The sequence below is a fragment of the Rhinatrema bivittatum genome, chromosome 3 (assembly GCF_901001135.1).
Source record: "Rhinatrema bivittatum chromosome 3, aRhiBiv1.1, whole genome shotgun sequence".
NCBI classification, from domain to species: Eukaryota; Metazoa; Chordata; class Amphibia; order Gymnophiona; family Rhinatrematidae; genus Rhinatrema; species Rhinatrema bivittatum.
The window spans coordinates 146,842,501-146,864,262 of record NC_042617.1 but is presented as its reverse complement, the minus strand read 5'-3'; the positions used below and the strand labels follow the sequence as shown (position 1 = coordinate 146,864,262).

The following is a 21,762-nucleotide window of genomic DNA, read 5'->3' as shown; positions in this document are numbered from 1 at the left end:
CTCCTTCCTGAAGGATGAAGGGGTCTAGCCATTAACGTAGCTCCTGCTTTACTTCTGTTGAGATTTCCACCTTGGTTGTTTGGTCCCATTAGAAATGAAGGCTTCACTGCAGGAGTTGTATATGAAGGCGGGTAATAACTACATGAATTGCAGCCGCCATGTGGTTGAGAACAACCAGCACCTCCCTGGCTTGGGACTAGAGCTGGCTCTTGAGCAAATGGCACCCTGGGTGAAGAGTGCCCCCCTCCAGCCCTCTTCAAAATGGCAGGATGGGATCCGCCATGGCCATGCCAGGATGCTGTCTGTTGTGGCCATGCAGGCCCCTCTTTGGCCGTGGTGGAATAGGATCTATGGCCACACAGACTCTCTTTAGCTATGGCTGAATGGGATCCAAGGTGGCCACACTGCTGCCCAGGGCACCCTCCTTAAGATCATGGTGCCAAGGTGGTCAACTGGCTTGCCTTACCTAAATGCCAGCCCTGCTGGGGACTGATTTGTGTTCGGCAATCTGTAGGACTAGAGAACTGAGTATGTACACTCAATCTGATGGAAAAAAAAGCTCTCTTCAGTAGAGAACCTATCCACTGATAAATTAATTCTATTTTCTGAAAGGAAATTAGAGATGATTCCTTGAAATTCTCAGGAAACCTAACAACTGTAGAAGTCATTGATTTTTGCAGTTAGGTTAATACACCTTCTGGGGATATCAAAAGCCAGTGTCCAGAAAAGGGAAGACTCCGATGCCCAGATGATGTAGATGAGCTGCTACTACAACTAGGCATTTGGTGGATCCTCTGTGCTAGTAGGCCAAAGGGGGCACTTTGTACTGATAGTGGGAACAATTTACTGTAAAGTGTAATTAGTACCAGTGGGAGGGATGGATGGGAATATGAACATAAATATCCTTTAGCTTCAGAGTGGATATACTTTGCCTCTTCTGGATAAAGGGATGAATTGCAGGGAGAGAATTCAGGCTTCTTAAATACAACATGGGTCTCAGTCCTCCAGATTTCTTGGGAATAGGGAAGTAACAAGGAGTAGAACCCTCAGTCATGGTGATGTGCAGGAACCGGTTCTATTGCTCGCTGTTTGAGCAGCTTCATTTCCAGACAAAGTTGTATCACATGAGACAGATCAAAATTGAAGGCTGAACGATTAGGAAGCATGGGTAGCTAGAAGAAATGCAAGCAGTATCCAGACTGCACAATCCTATGAACCCAGCGATCTTTGGTGATCTTGCATCACTTCTCCAGATAGGAGTTTTGGATTTTCCCTATCGGAGAGAGTAGAATTGCTAGGTCTGAAAAGTGGTCAAAAACTTGGTCCAGGCTTGGGCTGGACTTGCTGTGTTGGTTTTGATGGTCAACATTCCCACTGTTGAGTGCAAGGCAGAAGTTGTTGCTGTTATGGAAGTAGAGCTGGCTTCTGGTATCGCTAGAATTGTTAGAAGGGGCTTCTCTGGAAATATGGTCTTTTTTAAAAGTGTAGTAGGTATGCCTTGCAGAAGACTGTTGTTCTGGTCCCATGGAGAGGGATTGTACTGCCACCTGCTGTTCCTTAATTAGTACTACTGTTTTCTGAATTTATAGCCGAAAAGATGATCACCCAGGCAGGGTAAGTCCACCAACTTTTCATGGACATGCTTGAATAGTTTACTGGCTCTCAACCAAGCTATACGAACAGTTCTAATGGAGTTTGACAAGGAATATGCAGTTGTATCAAATGCTTCGTAGATGGAACAATTAAGATGGCATATGCATTCTTCAGCATCTAATAGTGGCTGAGTATTCAATTCTGTCTTCATTGACCGGAAGAAAAAGGTTTCAGTTTTTACATACAATCATGCAAGTAATTGAACCATGTAAAACTGGAGAGCAGAAATACATGCATTAAGCACCTTTTTGACAAAAAATAGTTCAACAGCCTGGGATTCTTCCCGGTAGAGTATGGGAATATATCCTTGTTTTCTCTGCTGTTTTAAAGAGCCAATTACATCAAATGATTGATGGGGAAATTGCCCTAATCCAAACCCTGGGGATTTCTGTACTCTATGCTTAAGATCAAAATTTCCTTGCCACTGGGGCACAGGAAATAGAAGTTTCCTGCTGGTGTTTCCAGAATTTAGATGAGAACCAGGAAGTTTGCACAAGGATCTTTGTCCTTACATACATTTAACATAAGAACATAGGAAATTGCCATGCTAGGTCAGACCAAGAGTCCATCAAGCCCAGCATCCTGGTTCCAACAGAGGCCAAGCCAGGCCACAAGAACCTGCCAATTACCCAAACACTAAGAAGATCCCATAGTACTGATGCAATTAATAGCAGTGGCTATTCCCTAAGTAAACTTACCGTAATAGCAGTTAATGGATTTCTCCTCCAAGAACTTATCCAAACCTTTTTTGAAACCAGCTACACTAACTGCACTAACCACATCCTCTGGCAACAAATTCCAGAGCTTTATTTTGGCTAAAATAGCCTCTTTCACCTCACCTTTTAACCATGATGGTAATCGTTTTTCCTTCCTTCCACCTTGCTTAATGTGTGGAATACATATGGTCTGCGCCTCTTGGATTGTATTTTTAAACAGTGTCCAAGCCTGTTGAACACTTTTAACCTTTGCAGCTGCAGCTTTCAGTTTTTTTCTAACTATTTTCCACATTTTATCAAAAGTTTCCCTTTTGAAAGTTTAGTGTTAGCGCTGCAGATTTACTTATGGTCCCCCTTCCAGTTATTAGTTTAAATTTGATCATGTTATGATCACTGTTGCCAAGTGGCCCCACCACAGTTACCTCTCTCACCAAATCCTGCATTCCACTAAGAATTAAATCTAAAATAGCTCCCTCTTGTTGGTTCCTTAACCAATTGCTTCATGAAGCAGTCATTTATTACATCCAGGAACTTGTCTCTAGCAAGTCCTGATGTTACATTTATCCAGTCAATATTGGGGTAATTGAAATCTCCCATTATTATTGCACTGCCAAATGGGTTAGCTTCCTTGACTTCTCTTAGCATTTCATCATCTGTCTGACCATTTTGTCCAGATGGACAGTAGTATATTCTTATCACTATACTCTTACCCAACACACATGGGATTTCTACCCATATAGATTCTACTGAGGATTTAGTCTCTTGTATGATCTTTATCCTGTTGGACTCTATACCCTCCTGGACATAAAGTGCCACATCCCACCAAGTTGATCCACCCTATCATTGCGATATAATTTGTACCCCGATATAGCACTGTCTCATTGGTTATCCTCCTTCCACCAAGTCTCTGTGATGCCAATTATATCAATCTCATCATTTGCCGCTATACACTAACTCCCATCTTAGACTTCTGGCATTGGCATACAGACATTTCAAAGTGTGTTTTTTGTTTGTATTAACAACCTGCTTTTCAGTTGTTAGGGATAATTCGGAAATCATTAGCTTTGGTGATTTTTTACATATAGGCACATGGACTACATTTGCTTTTATTGAACCTCTGTTGGGCTGCCCTAACTCTCCTGTTTCATTAGTATCCTTCAAGGATACATTTCTCCGAATCATGCACTGCTGAGTGACTGTCGGCTTTCCCCCTTGTTCTAGTTTAAAAGCTCTGAGTGCTTTTCTCCAACTTGTCTAGAAACCTAGGATAAGAAAGGTCTTCCAGTGGTCCCAGAGGCTCTGGAGGGGGGTATTCAAGGAGATTCCTGTCAATCCTTCTTCAGAGCCTAGAGATGAGAGAACACTAATCCAGAACCCTAATAAGATGACTGAGGAGGGTTCCTTGGTTGCCACGGAGAGGTATACTTTTGATTGGCTGGAATCCACAGCAAATGAATGGTGTAAGATAGATCCAGCTCTTGAGGGTTCTGATGGAGTATCCATATGAACTGGGAATACTGGGAACTCCTTGTTGTGGGATTAAAGTAGATATCCTAGAAAGGAGAGATTGATATGTACCCTCCTTATCTTTTGATACCAAAGAGATAAAGAAATCTTTCACTAATTCTCTGCTTGGTTGAGAGGCTGACAGGCCTTCTGACCAGGCGTGGGTGATGTAACATCATCTTCCAATACTAGAAATGAATCTTGCACATCCTTCAGACTCTGCAATATCTGGGTCGGAGGGCTATCAGAGATGAGGGGGAACAAGAGAGAAAATAGGATCTTGTGTTTCGAGATGTAGTTTTTGTTTCAATAAATTTAGATGGTGAGCGTTCTTTGGTAATTGGCGATGGCAGGGGTATCGCATCAACAATCCTGGCTGCACATTCAACTGTGTAGGGAGGTCTGTGGCACACTGTGTTGATGATACTGATGGCTTATGTCAAAAGCATTGAGGATTGATGTTCCCGCATTTGATGCACTGAAGACAAGTACCAGTCGGGGAGGGATCACAAGGCTCTTATCTCAGAGCCAAAGTGTCTGTCCTTTTTTGTTAGACAAGGACCCTGCTCAACTGAAGGAGGGAAGACCAGTCTTTCACCTCAGGAGCTCACTGTCAATTTTTCCTGACCCACCTACCAGGCTGTAATGAACAGCATAGGATGCTTGCCCACCATCTACTGGAGACAGAGAATACTGGCAGGTTGTTGTCAACATGGAGTTATATGAGGAGTGATATCAGTGAGCCTGTTGATCTCTGTCTCCATCTGCTGATTGGCACACATACCCCACTGGTCTGACCGGATGACAAGGATACATTCTCTTCTTAAATATAAAGGGTAAAAAAAAAAAACAGACTTTATTACAGAGAAAGGAACAGGATAAAGATGAAAGTAGGATGGGAATTCAAAATATTATTAGGTGTATTAAAGAAAGGCGAGAGAAATGGAAGCAAATAAGGTCTAGCCAGAAGGTGGAAGTGATGCACATGTGCACACAAAGAATAATATGAATGTGCAGGGCTAGAAAAATATAAAAAACAAAAACTAGCACCAGCCAAAAATTTTAAAGAGCCAGAGACATTTGTTAGCTCTCTTCTTTTGGTGTATATATGTATTTAGTCTTTAGTTTTCAGTTTTCATTGTTCTCTCCTTCCAAGCATTCTCCCTCTCCCCCACTTAATCTAATTCCCCTTCTTCCAGGCACTCTTGCTCAATTTTTTCACCCCGCTCTCTATGCACCTCAACGGTAGTGGTCAGCTCCATATCATGGCAGCCTAGCAGCTCTTCCCCAAGTTGTCATCAAGTATAAAATGTGTTTATGTACAAAAACATATACACTCATATATATACAGTGATTGAAATACAGTGGAGAGAGACAGATATACACACACAGAAAACAACCAGAAACACTCCCTCATTCTTTTGTATTGTTTAAAATATCTCTGAAGTACCTGAATAGGCTCCAACCAATTCCACTTGTGAGTGGGGTCATTAATTTTCAGAAGCTGGATAACTCTTACAAAAACTCTAGTCTCATGGTATGGCAGGACGCATCCAACCAAACTGTCCTGATTGTACAAGTGGATGTGAAACCTGCCAAAAAAAAGAAAAAAAGGAATAGAACGCAATTAAAAAAAGTTCACAGGTGCAGAGGATTACGTGGGCCAGCTGTTGTATATAGACATAATTACCTTTCACTATATATTCATTTTCACTTTCTATGCCTTGGATGACTGTGCAGCTATGTAACAAAATTTCATGTTCCATCTACACTTAACTTTTTTAGAAATTCAGACAATAAAAAGAATATTTTGTTAAAGGGATTAGGAAGATGTTGCAAATGAGAAAAAAGCAAGATATGTCTCCCATTTTAGGTACTTTTGGGAAGAGAGCTGAGAAATTCTGGAACATTCTAAGGCCTTACAACTGGAGACCTGCTTTTAGAATCTATTATAAGAGTCTTCACTCTAGAATTTATAAATTGTTTACAAACCTATGAGGGTATGAGAAATTCCTCCATATAGAGAGTTAAAACAATGCCTGGAAGTTAGAAAGGATAGCAAAAGCCCAGGATATGGTTTATGAGAAGATAACTAGGTCCTTGAAAGAGGTATACAATCTGGGGCAGATTTTCAAGGATTTACACGCGTAGGGGAGTTACACACACCGAGCCTATTTTCAAAATGCCTGGCGACGCATGTAAAGCCCTGGGATGCGCGCATGTCCTGGGGCTTTTCTGAATGGGCAGGCAGGGGGCGGGACGGGAGGTGTGGCCGAGGACTCCGGCACAGCAGCCATTTTCCACTTGGCTGGCAGGCGTAACTTCTAAAACAAAGGTACGGTGGAGGGGGGAGGGGGGAAGAGGGAATGGGGAAAGCCAGCGGGGCTCTCAGAGGGCTTGGCGCGCGCAATTTGCACTAGTGTGCACCCCCTTTCGCGCGTACCGACCCCTGATTTTATAACATGCACGCGGCTGCGCGCGCATGTTATAAAATCGGGCATACATTTGTGCACGCCGGGTTGCGCACACAAATGTACACCCACGCGTATGTTTTAAAATTTGTCCCTATCTTTGTTACTGCCGGTCTCCATTTATGAATATGTTAAAGGAGGAGGATGAAGAGTAAAAGAATGATAAGAAAATTGGTTCTTACCTGCTAATTTTCGTTCCTGTAGTACCACGGATCAGTCTAGACTGAGTTATGCCTCCCTTCCAGCAGTTGGAAACAGAGAAAAACTTGAAGGGCACCCTCTCTTAACCTGGTTTGCTGCCTGCATCCCCTCAGTATTAAGATTATCCAAGCAATAAACACCACAAATTAATGAATCAAGCAAAAGTTAACATTTAAGAACAGCAGAACTTATAAAGGAAAGCAACCTGTAACTTTCTTCTTTAGCTGTCTGAAATAGAACTGGAATATGAGCGCGGACTCTTCAAAGAACTCGTATCCCGGGCGGGCGTCTGGACTGATCCGTGGTACTACAGGAACGAAAAGTAGCAGGCAAGAACCAATTTTCTTTTCCCTGTAAGTACCCAGATCAGTCCAGACTGTGGGATGTACCAAAACTTCCCTAGACAGGGTGGGACGCTGAGAGTCCCGCGCGAAGAACTCCACTGCCAAAATTAGAGACATCTAGAGCCTGAACATCTAAGCGGTAGTGGCACGCAAATGTATGAAGTGTTTTCCATGTAGCTGCCCTACAGATTTCCTGTGGCAAAACTAGCTGACATTCAGCCCAAGAAGCCGGGGGATCGGGCACATCATCAAAATCGTCCTGGTCTGGATCTGATTGATCCCCAGGACTGGCAGAAACCGGGGAAAGATCGGGCAGGAGCTCTCCTGTTCCCATGGCTCTGGCTTGAGCCTCTGCCAGAGTATTCAAAATGGCCACCGTTCCCACACTGAGGGGAAACGGATCGGCCCGAGCCTCCCAAGGTGCTGGACTTTTAGCTGCACCTCGGGGCTTAGGAATGCTTCCCAGCTGCAATAGAGAACTGCCCTCCCCACCTGAAAGGCACCGCAAGCAAAGGCCTGTCCAGGAGAGTCTAGACCAGGGGTGGGCAATTCCGGTCCTCGAGGGCTGCAAACCGGTCGGGTGTTCAGGATATCCCTAATGAATATGCATGAAAACGATTTACATGCAACTGAGGCAAAGTGCATGCAAATCTCTCTCGTGCATATTCATTAGTGATATCCTGAAAACCCGACCGGTTTGAGGCCCTCGAGGACTAGAATTGCCCATCCCTGGTCTAGACAAAGACTCCCCCGCAGGCAGTGCAGGAAGATGGCCGCAGCATGTTTGCAAACATGAGAGGAGAGAAAATACCGTGCGGCAGCGAGGGAAACGGCAGGGAGCCTCAAAACTCTTAAACACGCCTGAACTGCACCCGGAGCGAAGCAGCAAGCAGTCGGTGAAGAAAGAAAAGCGACAGGCTGCTTTCGGCAAAATCTACATTTTTTTTTTCCCATCGGGCTGAGCAGCGGGAGAAGAGGGACCGTACCACCGGTGTCTAACTCCGGCGCCTTACCTGCCTGGAGCCCCGCGAGGTAACCAACCCCAGCTCCTTCACCTGCTACCAGGGGGGGGGATGGCCCCGTAAGACCTACCTACCCCGCTGGGAGGATGAGATGCCTTTTTTTTTTTTTTAAAGGGGGAATTGCCTTAAACCCATGAACAGGGCAAGACTGCAGGATTTGCACCTCCATCTGCTGGAGACAGAGAAATACTGAGGGGATGCAGGCGGCACACCAGGTTAAGAGAGGGTGCCCTTCAAGTTTTTCCTCTGTCTCCATCTGCTGAAAGGGAGGCATAACCCACAGTCTGGACTGATCCTGGTACTTACAGGGAATATTTTATTCATCATCTTTCATCCCACTAATATTAAAACTATGCTTTGTTTTAATACCCCAACTATGCATACCATTTACTGGCCTACCTATGAATCAGCCATTCAAGGCATTTCTGTGCTGGCTTCAACATGAAGTAAGGGGAGAGGCGTGTGAGGAAGAGGGCGATATTCTCATCCAGTTGCTGGTTTGCTGCTTTGGTCTGCACGCTGCGCTCCAGGCTTTTGGATGCATGGCTGAAGAGTGTGCCTTGAAAGGTTTCGAAGGAGGGGTCGATGCCCATCAGTTCCTCCAGGCCGGTGCATCCTGAAGAGAGCACGGGAGAGAGGAGCAGGAAAAATAATTCCTCATTCCCAGGACAAAAGCAACACTCACACAATAAAAATGAACATCTAAAACAGCTAGTCTGGTTTTCAGGATATTATTAATGAATGTGCATGAGAGATATTTGCAAATGTAATACAGACAGCATACACAAATCTCTCTCTAGCACATTCATTGTGGATATCCTGAAAACCTGACTGACAAAGGGGAATTCCAGGACTGGTTGGAGAAACACTGGTCTAAACCACAACATGCTAGTTCTGGGAGAAAAGCACATCTCCCGTTTACTGTAAGATTTTCTTTTGCTACCAGTGGAGTGCAGAGTTCTTACAGCGGTATTAGCCCTGGAGAAACCTAAATTCTTTTCAGATCTTTCAGTGGACCAACAAAAGAATCCTCCGATGATGATGCACATGTCCAATCTCCCCAGATACAGAAAAAAGTTAGCTCTAATGCTTCAGCTCTAGCTAAGACCCATGTATGCATTGCAGCAGCTTGTCACTGGAGAACCAGGTCTGAGCCTATAGCATTTATTTATTTTTAAAGTTTATAGCCCGCTGATGAGCTACAGCGGGCTATACAGTGGCTTACAGTAAAAACAAATGTTCACAGTAATTCAAAACAAGACAGCACAAATTATAAATAAATCAAACAACCATACATATAATAGTAAAATGAGCATCAATAGTACTGGGGACATGAATAAGCCATCTAAAAATCATTCTCCAAAAGCCAGTGATAAGTCAACTTATCACCTCAAGTGACAAGTTGAATATCTTGGAGACTAGATGAGCCTTCAGAAATGTCCTAAAAAATGTAAATAGTCCTTCTCTGCCTTTAGTGACTCTGGAAGCTCATTCCATAGGGTAAGCACAACAACCCAAAACATCTATTCCCAAGTACCATTTAAAGGAGATATCTAGAGGAGGATCAAAAGGAGCAGGGAGGAACAATACCTTGGCAACTCTGGGAAACAGTCTGGCAGTAAGCCATGAACAGATTTAAAAGAGTAGTGTAAGGATCTTGAACTCAATGCGCCAACAGACAGGGAGCCAGTATAGACTCAAGACTGGAGAGCATGAGCATTTTTTGGGTACCCAGAGATAAGTAAGCTGTGAAACCAAAACCCTTGAGCACAGGAGGCTTCCCACTGTCAAGGTGAACCCTGCTGTTAGAGGGAAAGGAAGGCTGAAGCCACAGAAATGGTGTCCTTTCCAGCCCTCAGTCAACTGAGTGTTTTGGTGATAGCAAGAAAATGGAGAAAAAGAAATAAGAAACCTGGACCATAATGCAATGCTTCTAAAAGGTCACTGGTTAAAGATAGCGTCATGGGCATTCTGTGCCTTGGGAGAGTCCATCTGCGAAGGTGGTCAGCTGGCTTTTGAAATGCCGCTGTATGAGCTAAGCAGCGATAATCACTGGCAGATAGGGGAGGATTTCTCAAGGCAACCAAGAGAGGAGCAGCAGTCAAACTAAAATAAATACGGCAAGTTACCTTTTTCATGTAAAAATTACCAAAATGAGGAAGGAATGTCAAGAGGGTTTGGGCAGAGGGCAAAAGAAAGATCCTGATTAAGAGAGAAATCAGTACAGAATGGAATGTGAGGCAGGACCTTACCAGGAAATAAACCCTGTGTTCCAGTCAGTCAATCACAGAAGATGGAAGCAGGCACAACATTCCACCTATGGGAAAGTTTACATCACCACAAGTTACTGTCTCCGTTAACAGAAACCTGTTGGATATTCCCGGGTTTAGTTTAGTTATTAAATTGCTGTGAATAGGACATGGTGAGATTATATACTCATGTATGTCACTCTCTTCAGATCTTTCAGTGTGGCTCCTTTGCCAAGCATATATTTTGAAAAGCTACTTTAAATGTTAAAAAAAAAACCCAAAAAAAACAACAAAAACATAACAACATGGGACCATAGTTCTTGGAGACTTCTCAGTGCTAAAATGGTTGAGGCAACGATGAAGACTTGAGTAGCTGCTGTATTAAGGGCTCCAGAAAGAATGTTAATTCCAAGAAAACCTGGCTTGCATGTCCCCATGCCTCCTCCCCAGATCGGCACCAAGGCAGAACTGCCAGTCGCACTGCATTACCTGCAGTGGCCCTGCCTCATCCTCCTACTGCTGGGTTCTGTACCCCACCAGGCTGTGCAGCAGAAAGTGCTCTGAGCACCTGCTCACCGACACACGAGCTTCCAAAGGGGCACTCGCAGGGCCTTAACACCTCTTCTGGTAAAGTCGGGAGAGGCATTCAGAGTAATTTCTTCTCTTTCAGCCTGGTAGCAGGAACTGAAGAGATTGATGGGGGGGGCCAGCTGTGAGAAAGGGTAAAGTTGTGCAGTGAGAGCCAGGAGCGGACTCTAATTACACCAGAGAGAAGAGAAGTGAGTTTGGGGTGGGGCATGCAGATTTTCTCCTCCTGTGACATCTACTGGAAGGCAAACAAGTTCTAAGAGAAAGAAAATTTGCATTGCAACTGTTTGCTATGCATATAGTCCACAAATGCCAAAAGTATTTCTGTTTTCGATTCCTATGTCAGATTTTGCATAAGGTATTCTTATGCTTACAAACATGCCTAATGCAAAAAAACTCCAAACAAGTCATTAAACAAAATTATTCCCTTTATGATTTATAAAGTGGCTCAGGTTAGTATTAATCAAATCACTTTAGCAGATGCACAGGTCATTTTAAGTATGCTCTGGCAATAATACATAAGGGAAAATCATCATCATCATCTTTGGCTCCTGCAGTGAATTTTTTGTGCTATTGCTACCTTTTTAATCATTTATCTCCTCCTTACTATAACTGTCCATAAAGCTTTTCATTTGTCTTGCAAATAAAATTCTTTAGAAACATGCAGCTGGTTGTTATGATGACTGATAAAGCCTCTTCTTTTGAAAAATATCTACAGGTTTCAATATTAAATTAGCAAAGGTGGTATGTCAAAACAATTTAATCATAAAAACTACCTTCAAAAACAAGGAATTGCGCTGGGGTCACCTTGATCCCAGAGTATGGCCGATCATATGTGACCACATTTGAAGAGACAAATTTATACACGATGTTACCCAGGTAGAGAGAGTCCATCATGGTAGGCTGAGAGAACATTGTACAAATTTCATCTTTGTGTGAGTTTCCTCACTCTGAAGGACATCAAATCTTCACAAGAGTGCACTGTTCTGTTCGTATGTCTCACTCTGCATGTAAAAGTGGCCCCTAAGCCCTACACTACTACCTAAACCTCACCTTGAGTTACTAGGTAGACCTCCTATAGTAGCATAAATAGCTAACTACTACAAGGGCCTTGTAGATGGACAAGGAGAGAGATAGAGAAATGCAATTATATATGTATTACTGCTAAGTGCGAAAAGTTAAGATAACCTATTTATCGCAATGTTCGCTATTACCATAAAACACGCCCCTTTTCCTATGGCATGCAATATTTAGTGCAGTTTCATAAGTCTAGGCCAGTGATGGCCAACCTTTTGAGCTCAGTGTGTCAAAATTCATAAAAAAACCGAGCATAACTCGGGTGGTGTGTCACTTCTAGAAAACTCCATAATTTGGTGATATTTGTAGTTCTAATTAATAACAAAGAGTTATAATTTTAATATATGTACTGTATTTATTAATAAAGCAAAAACAAATAATTCTTTACCTTACCTGCTTAGTGACTTTTTTGTTGCTGAATTTCATTGGCTAAATCTTCAATTAAAACACCCCCCCCCCCACCTCACACACACACCCCCCCCCCCCCCACACAAACTCTTACTTCCTTGGATTTTCTCATACACACTCATGCTCTCACACTCACTGGCTCCCTCACATACACACAAACACACACATCTAGGCAGGCTCCCAGTCATTCTCTCACACACACACACACACACACACACTGAACCCCAGGCAGGCTCCCATTCATTTTCACACCACTCCCGCTCCATCCTCCAGGCAGGCACCAATTCATTCTCACGCAGGCACCCATGATTTCACACCCATACACCCCCATGCAGAGTCCCATTCATTCACATGCACACACTAAAGGCAGACCCCTCTCTCTTTCTTTTGCCAGCAACCTCAGAACCTCTCTCATTCCTCTGCTGCCACTGTCACTGCTGCCGCATGGCTATTGGGGAGGTGCTGATTGCTGCTACTGACACTGAAGCCCATTCTGCTGCCTCCTCTGTGCAGGCCCCGTGGGCTTCCACGTTCTCCATGCTGATCTCGTACATTGTGAGATCCGCATAGAGAAAGTGCTACTCTTGCACATTCCCAAAGATTACATGTGCCAATCACTAAAAAGTAATTTATATATTTTTTTTTATCTTTGCTGGCTGATCTTAGTTTTCTAATTGGTTGGTCACAGGCTTTTTTTTTTCCACCTTCCCTTTCTTTTTGCCAATTCCTTTTATATTGTCTTTTTTTCTGTTTCTTTTCTCTCCATCTTCTTCCCTCAAACACACAGTCAGGTTCTCATTCTCACATGCATTTCTCTCTCTCACACACACAGGCTCTCACTGGCACATGCTCCCTCTCATACAATCATTCATACACAGGCTCTCACTGGCACATGCTCTCTCATACAATCATTCATACAAACAGTCTCTCACTGTCACATGCTGTCTCTCACACACACAGGCTCTCACATGCTGTCTCTGCAAACATTCAGGTCCTCACTCTCACACACACAATCTCTCAACTCATCTCATACACGCGCACACACACCCTCTACAGTCCCCCAGCCTCTCTCTCACCTCTGGGCCTCCTCTTCACGGGTCGCCGCAGGATGGGCTCTGCAGCGGCCCTGATCTTCTCAGGCTCGGCGGCCCTGCTACCGGGCCTCTTCCTCTTCTCGGGCCGCTGCGACTTGGGATTCGTGGCAGCCCGTAAGCGCTGCTCCTCTTCTGCACGCACTGATGCTTCTCCTCCTTCCTGCCCACGTGGCTCCGGCAATGTTTACTTCCGGGTCTGCACAGGCAGGAAGGAGGAGGAGCATCAGCACGTTTAAACGCGATCTTTTTCTTTGGGCCTTGGTGACGTGAGCCTCACCACGGCCCTGCCTATCTGCCTGTCGCTGCGCTGCATGAGCCTCCCTGCGCCCGGGGGCATTGGGGGATACTAAAAAACTAATTTTAAAGGGTCGGCGCAGCCGATAAAAAATAAATAAATTTCTCGATAGTCCACAAAAAGCTGTGCGTGTCAGAAAAAACATCTCGGCGTGTCATAGGTTAGCCATCACTGGTCTAGGCCTTAGCCAGATAAGTATTATCCAGCTAAGTGCCTGATTTACTAATACTTTTCTCTCTTTGTGTCTATGGGAGCAATGCTTAGTAAATGAAGCCTTAAGTTACTTAGCCAGCTGGCTTCTCAAAATTCACTTCAAAAAAGCTATACAGACAGTTTTAGTAGGTAGGAGACAAACGATTACTAGGGTGCCACCAGCTCATAAAATTCAGGGCAGGCACCAAGAATGATGTCCTCCCTTGACATATTAATTATTGCTTGAGTATACCTAAATTGAGCTGTATAAGTGTTCAAGAGATTTGATTAACATCAGTGTGATTGTTTCACTTTATTTAGTGGTTCTATAAGTAGTGTCAAATTAATATTAAGCATTCCGTTATTATAGGCCAACAGGAGCTGTCACTAGATCAGCCCACCACAATACTGCCTGAAAAAAAAAGGGTGACCTCAAGAACTAGAGTAGCAAGTCAATAAAACAGCAAATAGTAATAAAGCAACATCACTCAGACAAGGCCATGCTCACCTATGGCAAAGAAAGTGTCTCTGTCAATGTTTGCCGCTTCTTTACAATCAAAGAGCAGAGATGCGGTTTCTCTTCGAACCAAAAGACTGGGGTCATTCTGAGGGAGGGCGAGACGCTTCAGCTGATGTGCTAATGAAGTCATTTTTGTAACCAAAGTAATTCTTTTAGTAAAAAGAAACAAAAAAAACCCCATTAATATATGTAAAAAACACACTATAAACATATCAATAAGATTGCACCAAACAGAAAACTCTTCAGGAAACTCAAACATGGTAACTAGAATTATTTACACTGTCCATCCCATTCTGTGACTATTCATTTTTCCTCTTCCAAGGCACTGTAATGATGTCAGACAAATTATACCAAGGTTTTGGCAGTTAATTCGATTTATTCCTATCTCACCATCATCCTCAGTTCGTAAGCTCCAGTCATATCTTGCTGATAAAAAGGCAGATCATCACATACTTAAGAACAGTTATAACCCCAGGTACTGCTGAGTATTTAAAAAATGCAAAAGAGAGAGCGAGACACTATTTATAAGGTCTTCTTAGTATTCAACTATTTATAATTCTCTATGAGGGCCAGCTAGACACTTCGGTGAAGATTTGACATCATTTGGAGCGAGGAAAGTCTCACAAAGATGAGATTTCTAGAAAGTTCTCTCACTCTAGCTTGATGGACTCTATAAACTCTCACTCTGCATGCAAAACTGGCCCCTAAACCCTAAACCACAAGCAACACCTCACCTCGAGCTATTAACTGGCCCTTCTATAGACCTATAAGTAGCTGAATACTGTAAAGGCCTCCCCAGAGGCTCTATTTCTCTCCGCTCCACTCCTCTCCCAGCCCAGAAATGGCTGAAATGCAATTTGCGTTAAGGCCGTTCGGACACATTGCAGTTTATCGCCAGGGAAAAAGGTAAAGTTATTTCCAGTGTTAAAACCGTGCAATAGTATGCGTTATGTTATTACACGGTGGGATATGGCCCCTCATTTTACTTAATCCCACACCTTCAAAAAATTTGCATTCGTGCCACGTGAAAATCATGTTATTGCATGCTTTATGGCATTAACATGATATCGCGTGCATTAACGCCGTATCGCATTTTGATGAATGACCCTCAGATTGCTTTTAGGGCACATATTCAACTTCTTTCAGATTTACTTAATTAGGTAATGTGATCTCTAACTTAAATTTAACTCCACCTATTAACCTGCATTTGAGATTGTAAATTTGTACCCCTGTCTTTTTCCAAACACTGATTTGTCTTGTCTGTCTTCACTAGAACTAGATTATAAGTGCCACATAGCAAAAACTCTTATGTGAATCTGTTCAGTGCTGCATACTTCTTGTATATAAAAAGTGTTTAATAGTAGTCGCTATAAATTATTTTACCAGCAACCCTGAATTCCTGGAATATACCTGGAGCACTGACAAATACTCCCAAAAGAGCAGAATATTGTTCATGTTAAATATGTCATATATATCAGTCAATATAACCAATCATAGTCTGTCAAATTAAGCTAGATTGTGATTCTTTTGTTACTGGAAACTAACACAATTGCACAGAAGTGCCCTAATTGCAAAAAAGTGAAGGAAAAGCCAAAGATTGGCTGGGGTGTTTGGCACTGCACCAGGAAGTGAAAACCAGAGATCAGATGAGGGTCTATAGCATTGCACTGCCATCATAGTCTATGTTTCTATATTAACTTGGAAGTGCTTTGTTAGCTTATACACCAGTGAGTGCATCCAAGCAGAATAAGAGCAGAGGGTGGACAGTATCCAGGACCACATCTGCAGGACAGGAGGGATCATTATTGTCCATCTCCAGATTTCAATTACTAATTTTTTTGTAACTATTTCTATCATTGTTTTTGCACATTCTCACTCCAAAAATCTTAACCAGCACTGTACGGAGGAAGCTGAAATCAGGGCTGAGAGCTGGCAAATCTGCAATGCTGGTCTGAGGAAGCCCCTGAAACCATGTGCACACTAAGAAAATCCCTCAACCATTATCGAAGAGAATACAAGATGGCCACATGCCTGCACCTCTCTTGTCCTCCCCCACCAGTCACACAGCATGAAGCAGTATCTCCCTGCAGCACCACTGGCCTTTTTCTCACATCAAATCCTGGCACAAAATGATACCATCCAGCCACAGCGTGACATGGGCATATGCACAAACATCCATGCCAAAAGCACAGAGCTGAAAACAGCAGTTGCATAGCCAGAGGCATATGGCATCAGTGAGCATCACCTCCTACTACCAGGCGAGGAGATGCACTGGAGCAGCTGGCCCTCGGCCTCTCTCTCCTTTCTCCATGGACAAATAAATTAATTCAATCACGTAAGTGGGCAGCTTCATCAGCAAAGTTGCTTATCTATAACATGTGGTTTCCGTGGATAGCAGGTCGAACATCACCCAGTTGTGTAGTTCTCTCCTAACTCAGATTTTAACTAGATGTTTCCTGAACTTGTGTGATATCTCCCACACCAACACTGCCATGCGAGCCCCCCTCAGTCTAATACCTAGCTTAAACAAACTTTCCCATTTGTGTGGCTGTTTTCAGGGCAAATGACACTCTGGGTGAAAATTGTTGATAGTGCCCATCCCCTTCCTCTCACACATCACTTATTTCTAATAAATAATGCATAATAAGTGTTTTAGTACTCTTATTATAGCCAAAAAATAAGAAATGTTTACTTAGACCAAACAAACTTAAAACTTGACTTTACAAACTTTTATCTCAGCAAACTGTCTCAATAACTGACAGATCAAGATTTTTAGCAATGCCATTCTCCTTAGATAGTATAGCACCAGAAAAATTTTTGGAAGATATTGTAATCTAAAAAATGCCATGGGCACTGCTACAACCCAATGTTGCCAGATCAAACACTAAAAAATTATCAAATGGGAACTTCAAAATTGTAGTATACTGCAGATCCCCGGACATGTTTGAGTTCATTCATTCAGGCTTTAAATTAACAGCCTTTATGTGTTTCTGTACACAGGAGGAGGGTATAATCAGGGAGGAGACTAACTAAATTGGTGCCCCTACATAACCTCAACAGAAAGATGGAACTGTCTCACTGCTACATAATTTTCCATGAAAGAAAACAACTAGAGAAGCATCATTTCAGGACTGTGAAAAGGAAGGCAAACTATGCCAAAATCTCTCCACGTGACTGAAAATTGCCTTCACCAAATGCAACTTGAAGTAAACCCGGGTTCCACAGCACATGTACTTCTAGCTGCATTAACAGAAAGTGCTTCTGTGGGTATGTTTAGAATGCGGGAGGATAACAGCCCATTCCCCCTTCCCACCATCATCCTCCTCAAACCCTCCCCACGCAACATCTTTCATGTTGCCGATTCTTAGATTTTACGCATACCACGATCATCCACTGCCTCAGTATTTTAAGCATACCACCACCCATTGTCTGCCTCAGCATTAACTCCTCAGTTGGTCTCCTCTCAAACACCCACCCAGCTGATTCTTCCCCACCTCTCAATTGGCGCATCCCTTGATTAAACTCACTCACGCCACAAGTATAAGCACTGGCTCTATAAGTCAAACTTTATTTTTAACTAAATTACTTACGGTTACAGCAGCTGCAGGTTAACTTTCCCTTTAAGAAAAGCAGAAACAATGAATAATCCTTTTTTTGGATGCCGTGCTAGTGGAAAGCCAAACCATGCACTGCACTGCAGGGAAGTAAGCCAGTAAATAAAATTGTGCCGATAGCTGGGCTGATCAGGTTGGATCGGATCTTCCCCCCTCCTAGAATACTACCATTGCTGAAGTTAGTTCGCTTGCAGTGCTGTGCTCGAGGCTTATTTCCTCCTTGTTTTCTCCTTCCGGCTCCTGGCGCTGCCGGTACAACGTCATTTCCTTTTGCCTAGTTGCTACGCTAGTCTCCTCCCCTTTCCTTTGGCCTCTGACTTCCGCTCCGTGCTGGAATAGGAAGTGAGGCTGAACAGGGGCGCATGCGCAGCTCAGGAAGCAAAGCATTACAAATCAGCCAACGGCGCTCAGGTGATCCACCAACCTGCTCGAGTGTGTAGTCCGTTCTACTTAAAGACTGGTTCCTTGATTTGAATTTGTTTCCCAATGATGGAGTCTTGCAAATCCTTTGTTATTGCTTTGCTTATGGCTAAAAAAAGTTATTCTCTTATATTCAAAGGGGAGGGACTTGCCTATTTTTCGATACTGAGAAATGGAAATGAAATAGCTTACTGTCAGGCCGATACAGTACAATGCGCTCCATCCTAATTTTCGACACGCTAGCTTTACCCCTTATTCACAGGTCCATACTGTAAGGCCGCGTTAAAAAGAGTGCGGCAGTGCCGGGCGCACCCTCGTTCCCGCACGCACAGTCCTGCTCACATACCGCTCGATACTCGTATTTAACAGCCCGATCCAGTAAAGTCCGTGGGAGAGCGGACTAACGCCCGCTCTCCCGGCGCGCGCACCGGCCCCTTGCCGGTGCGTGCGATCCAGTATTTAAATTAGGCAACGCGGTGCAAACGAGGAAAAGGAGGCGCTAGGGACACTAGCGCGTCCCTAGCGCCTCCTTTTGGCCTGGAGCGGCGGCTGTCAGCGGGTTTGACAGCCGACGCTCAATTTTGCCGGCGTCGGTTCTCGAGCCCGCTGACAGCCACGGGCTCGGAAACCGGACGCCGGCAAAATTGAGCGTCCGGTTTTCGGCCCGACAGCCGCGGGCCGAATTCAAAAATTTTTTTTTTTTTTTTTTTTACTTTTGGGGACCTCCGACTTAATATCGCTATGATATTAAGTCGGAGGGTGCACAGAAAAGCAGTTTTTACTGCTTTTCTGTGCACTTCCCTGGCGCCGGAAGAAATTAGCGCCGACCTTTGGGCGGCGCTAATTTCTTAGAGTAAAATGTGCGGCTTGGCTGCACATTTTACTTACTGGATCGCTCGGGAATACCTAATAGGGCCATCAACATGCATTTGCATGTTGAGGGCGCTATTAGGTGCCGCGGGTGGGCCGCGTGTTTTCCTCCCCTTACTGAATAAGGGGTAAGGGAAAACACGCGTCCAGAGCAGGGTGACAGTGCGCTCCGACGGAGCACACTTTACTGGATCGACCTGTAAATTGCTTGCAAATGCAAGCCGCGTCTGCGAAGCGTTAGGCGAAGGGTTAGGCCTGCGCAACCCATTTTACTGTATAGGCGCTTAATACAGCGGCTATACAGTATCCTGGGTGCGCTGGTACCTGTCATTGCAAATGTCATTTCAACTGACATTTGAAATGACAGGTACCAGGAAGTGGATGGTTCCCCCCCCCTCCCGAAGCAAGGCGCAGGCGAAAATTAAAACAAAAGTGTGAAAAAAGTAAACTTACTGGCGGGAGCCGGGGGGCGCGCGTTCGAGGCGGGAGCGAGTTTATTGAAGCGGTAGCCGGCGGGCTGTCATCGAGGTGGGAGCCGGCGGGCGGGTGGGCGAGCGTTCATCCAGGCGCGGCGGGAGCGCGTTCATCCAGGCGGCGGCGGGAGCCGGCGGGCGGGCGCACGTTCATCCAGGCGGAAGGAGCCGGCGGTGAAAGCGGCCTCCAGCAACCCCCGCCGGCAGTGAATGAATGTCACTGCATGACATCACGACGTTTGACGTCACGGCACGTGACATCGGCGTCCTCTAATGCCCTGCCTTGAGCGCCGAAATTGCACGGACGTACATTCATTCACTGCCGGCGGGGGTTGCTGGAGGCCACTTTCGCCGCCGGCTACCTCCGCCTGGATGAACGCACGCCCGCCCGCCGGCTCCCACCGCCGCAGCCTGGATGAACGCCCGCCCGCCGGCTCCCGCCGCCGCCGCCTGGATGAACGCGCGCCCGCCAGCTCCCACCGCCGCTGCCTCGATAAACGCGCGCCCGCCGGCTCCCACCGCCGCCGCCTGGACAAACGCGCGCCCGCCGGCTCCCACCGCCGCCTGGTTGAACGCGCGCCCACCCGCCCGTTGGCTCCCGCCTCAATGACAGCACGCCCGCCCGCCGGCTCCCGCCTCGATGACAGCCCGCCGGATGAACGCGCGCCCGCAGGCTCGATGACAGCACGCCCGCCCACCGGCTCTTGCCTCGATGACAGCACGCCCGCCCGCCGGCTCCCGCCTCGATGACCACACACCTGCCCGCCCGCGTGGAGATGGGGGATTTGGAAAGTGACATCCAAGGTATTTATACCCATTTTTAGGTTTTCTTTTGTGGGAAAGTTTGCCGTCTACCCTTAACCCTTGCCTCTTATGCAGGGGTAGGGGTAGGCGGTAATTTAGTAGGTTAAACGCGGGGTAAAATGGCAGGGTAAAATAGCGATAGTCGGGGCGCGCGTTACTGTATGGGAGGGAATAGCTAATTCGCTCGTTTACATCTGATATACATGCCGCGTGCGGAAGGGGTTACCTGGGGATTTAAAGAGGCGGTAAGGATGGGTTAAAGGGGATAGTGTATCGCAGGAAGGGCTAACGTGGCCGGAAAGTGAGTAGAAAGCAGGTTAGGAGCAGGGTAACCGCAGCCGCACTTTACAGTATTGAGCTGTCAGTAAGGGGTAATAGCGTGCCTAAAACGCTCGTCCAAATGTGCTAGCTTTACCCGAAAACGCGCGTCCAACCCCCCCAAAACTAATAGCGCCCGCAACATGCAAATGCATGTTGATGGCCCTATTAGTTATGCCCGTGCGATTCAGAAGGTAAAATGTGCAGCCAAGCCGCACATTTTACTTTCAGAAATTAGCGCCAACCCAAAGGTAGGCGTTAATTTCTCTTGGCACTGGGAAAGTGCACAGAAAAGCAGTAAAAACTGCTGTTCTGTGCACCCTCCGACGTAATATCATGGCAATATTAAATCAGAGGTCCCAAAAGTTAAAAAAAAAAATTTGAAATCGGCTCGCGGGTTAAAACCGGACGCTCAATTTTGCTGGCGTCCGGTTTCCGAACCCATGGCTGTCAGCAGGTTTGAGAACCGACTCCGGCAAAATTGACCGTTGGCAAAGGTAGGCGTTAATTTCTGCCGGCGCCGGGGAAGTGCACAGAAAAGCAGCTTTTCTGTGCACCCTCCACTTAATATCATGGTGATATTAAATCGGAGGTCCCAAAAGTTAAAAAAAGTAAAAAAAATAAAATTTAAAGTTAAAACAGTGAAAAAAAGTAAAAAAAATAAAATTTAAAATCAGCCCGCGGCTCACGGGTTGAAAACCAGACGCTCAATTTTGCCGTCGTCCAGTTTCCGAACCCGTGGCTGTCAGCGGGCTCCAGAACCGACGCTGGCAAAAATGAGCATCAGCTGTCAAATCCGCTGAGAGCCGCTCCTGTCCAAAAAGAGGTGCTAGGGACGCACTAGTGTCCCTAGCGCCTCTTTTTACCATGGGCCCTAATTTAAATAAATTAATTTACTGAATCGCGCGCACAGGAGAGCGGGTGCGC

General features: G+C 45.1%; 1 protein-coding gene across 6 annotated transcripts in view; it reads right to left on the bottom strand.

Annotated features, from left to right (window-relative positions):
* HEATR1 (HEAT repeat containing 1) overlaps nucleotides 1–21,762 on the bottom strand; it is a 317,329-nt gene that overhangs the window by 249,430 nt on the left and 46,137 nt on the right. For 5 of the 6 annotated variants that reach the window (XM_029593810.1, XM_029593813.1, XM_029593812.1 and 2 more), the window contains 3 exons: nucleotides 14,325–14,485; nucleotides 8,313–8,529; nucleotides 5,326–5,467 (listed from right to left, as the gene is read on the bottom strand). In XM_029593810.1, the coding sequence (XP_029449670.1) occupies nucleotides 5,326–5,467; nucleotides 8,313–8,529; nucleotides 14,325–14,466 (501 nt within the window). In that variant the 5' untranslated portion in view covers nucleotides 14,467–14,485. Of the gene's footprint in view, nucleotides 1–5,325; nucleotides 5,468–8,312; nucleotides 8,530–14,324; nucleotides 14,486–17,926; nucleotides 18,243–21,762 lie in introns of those variants that run through there. The other variant, XM_029593811.1, reaches the window with a different exon arrangement.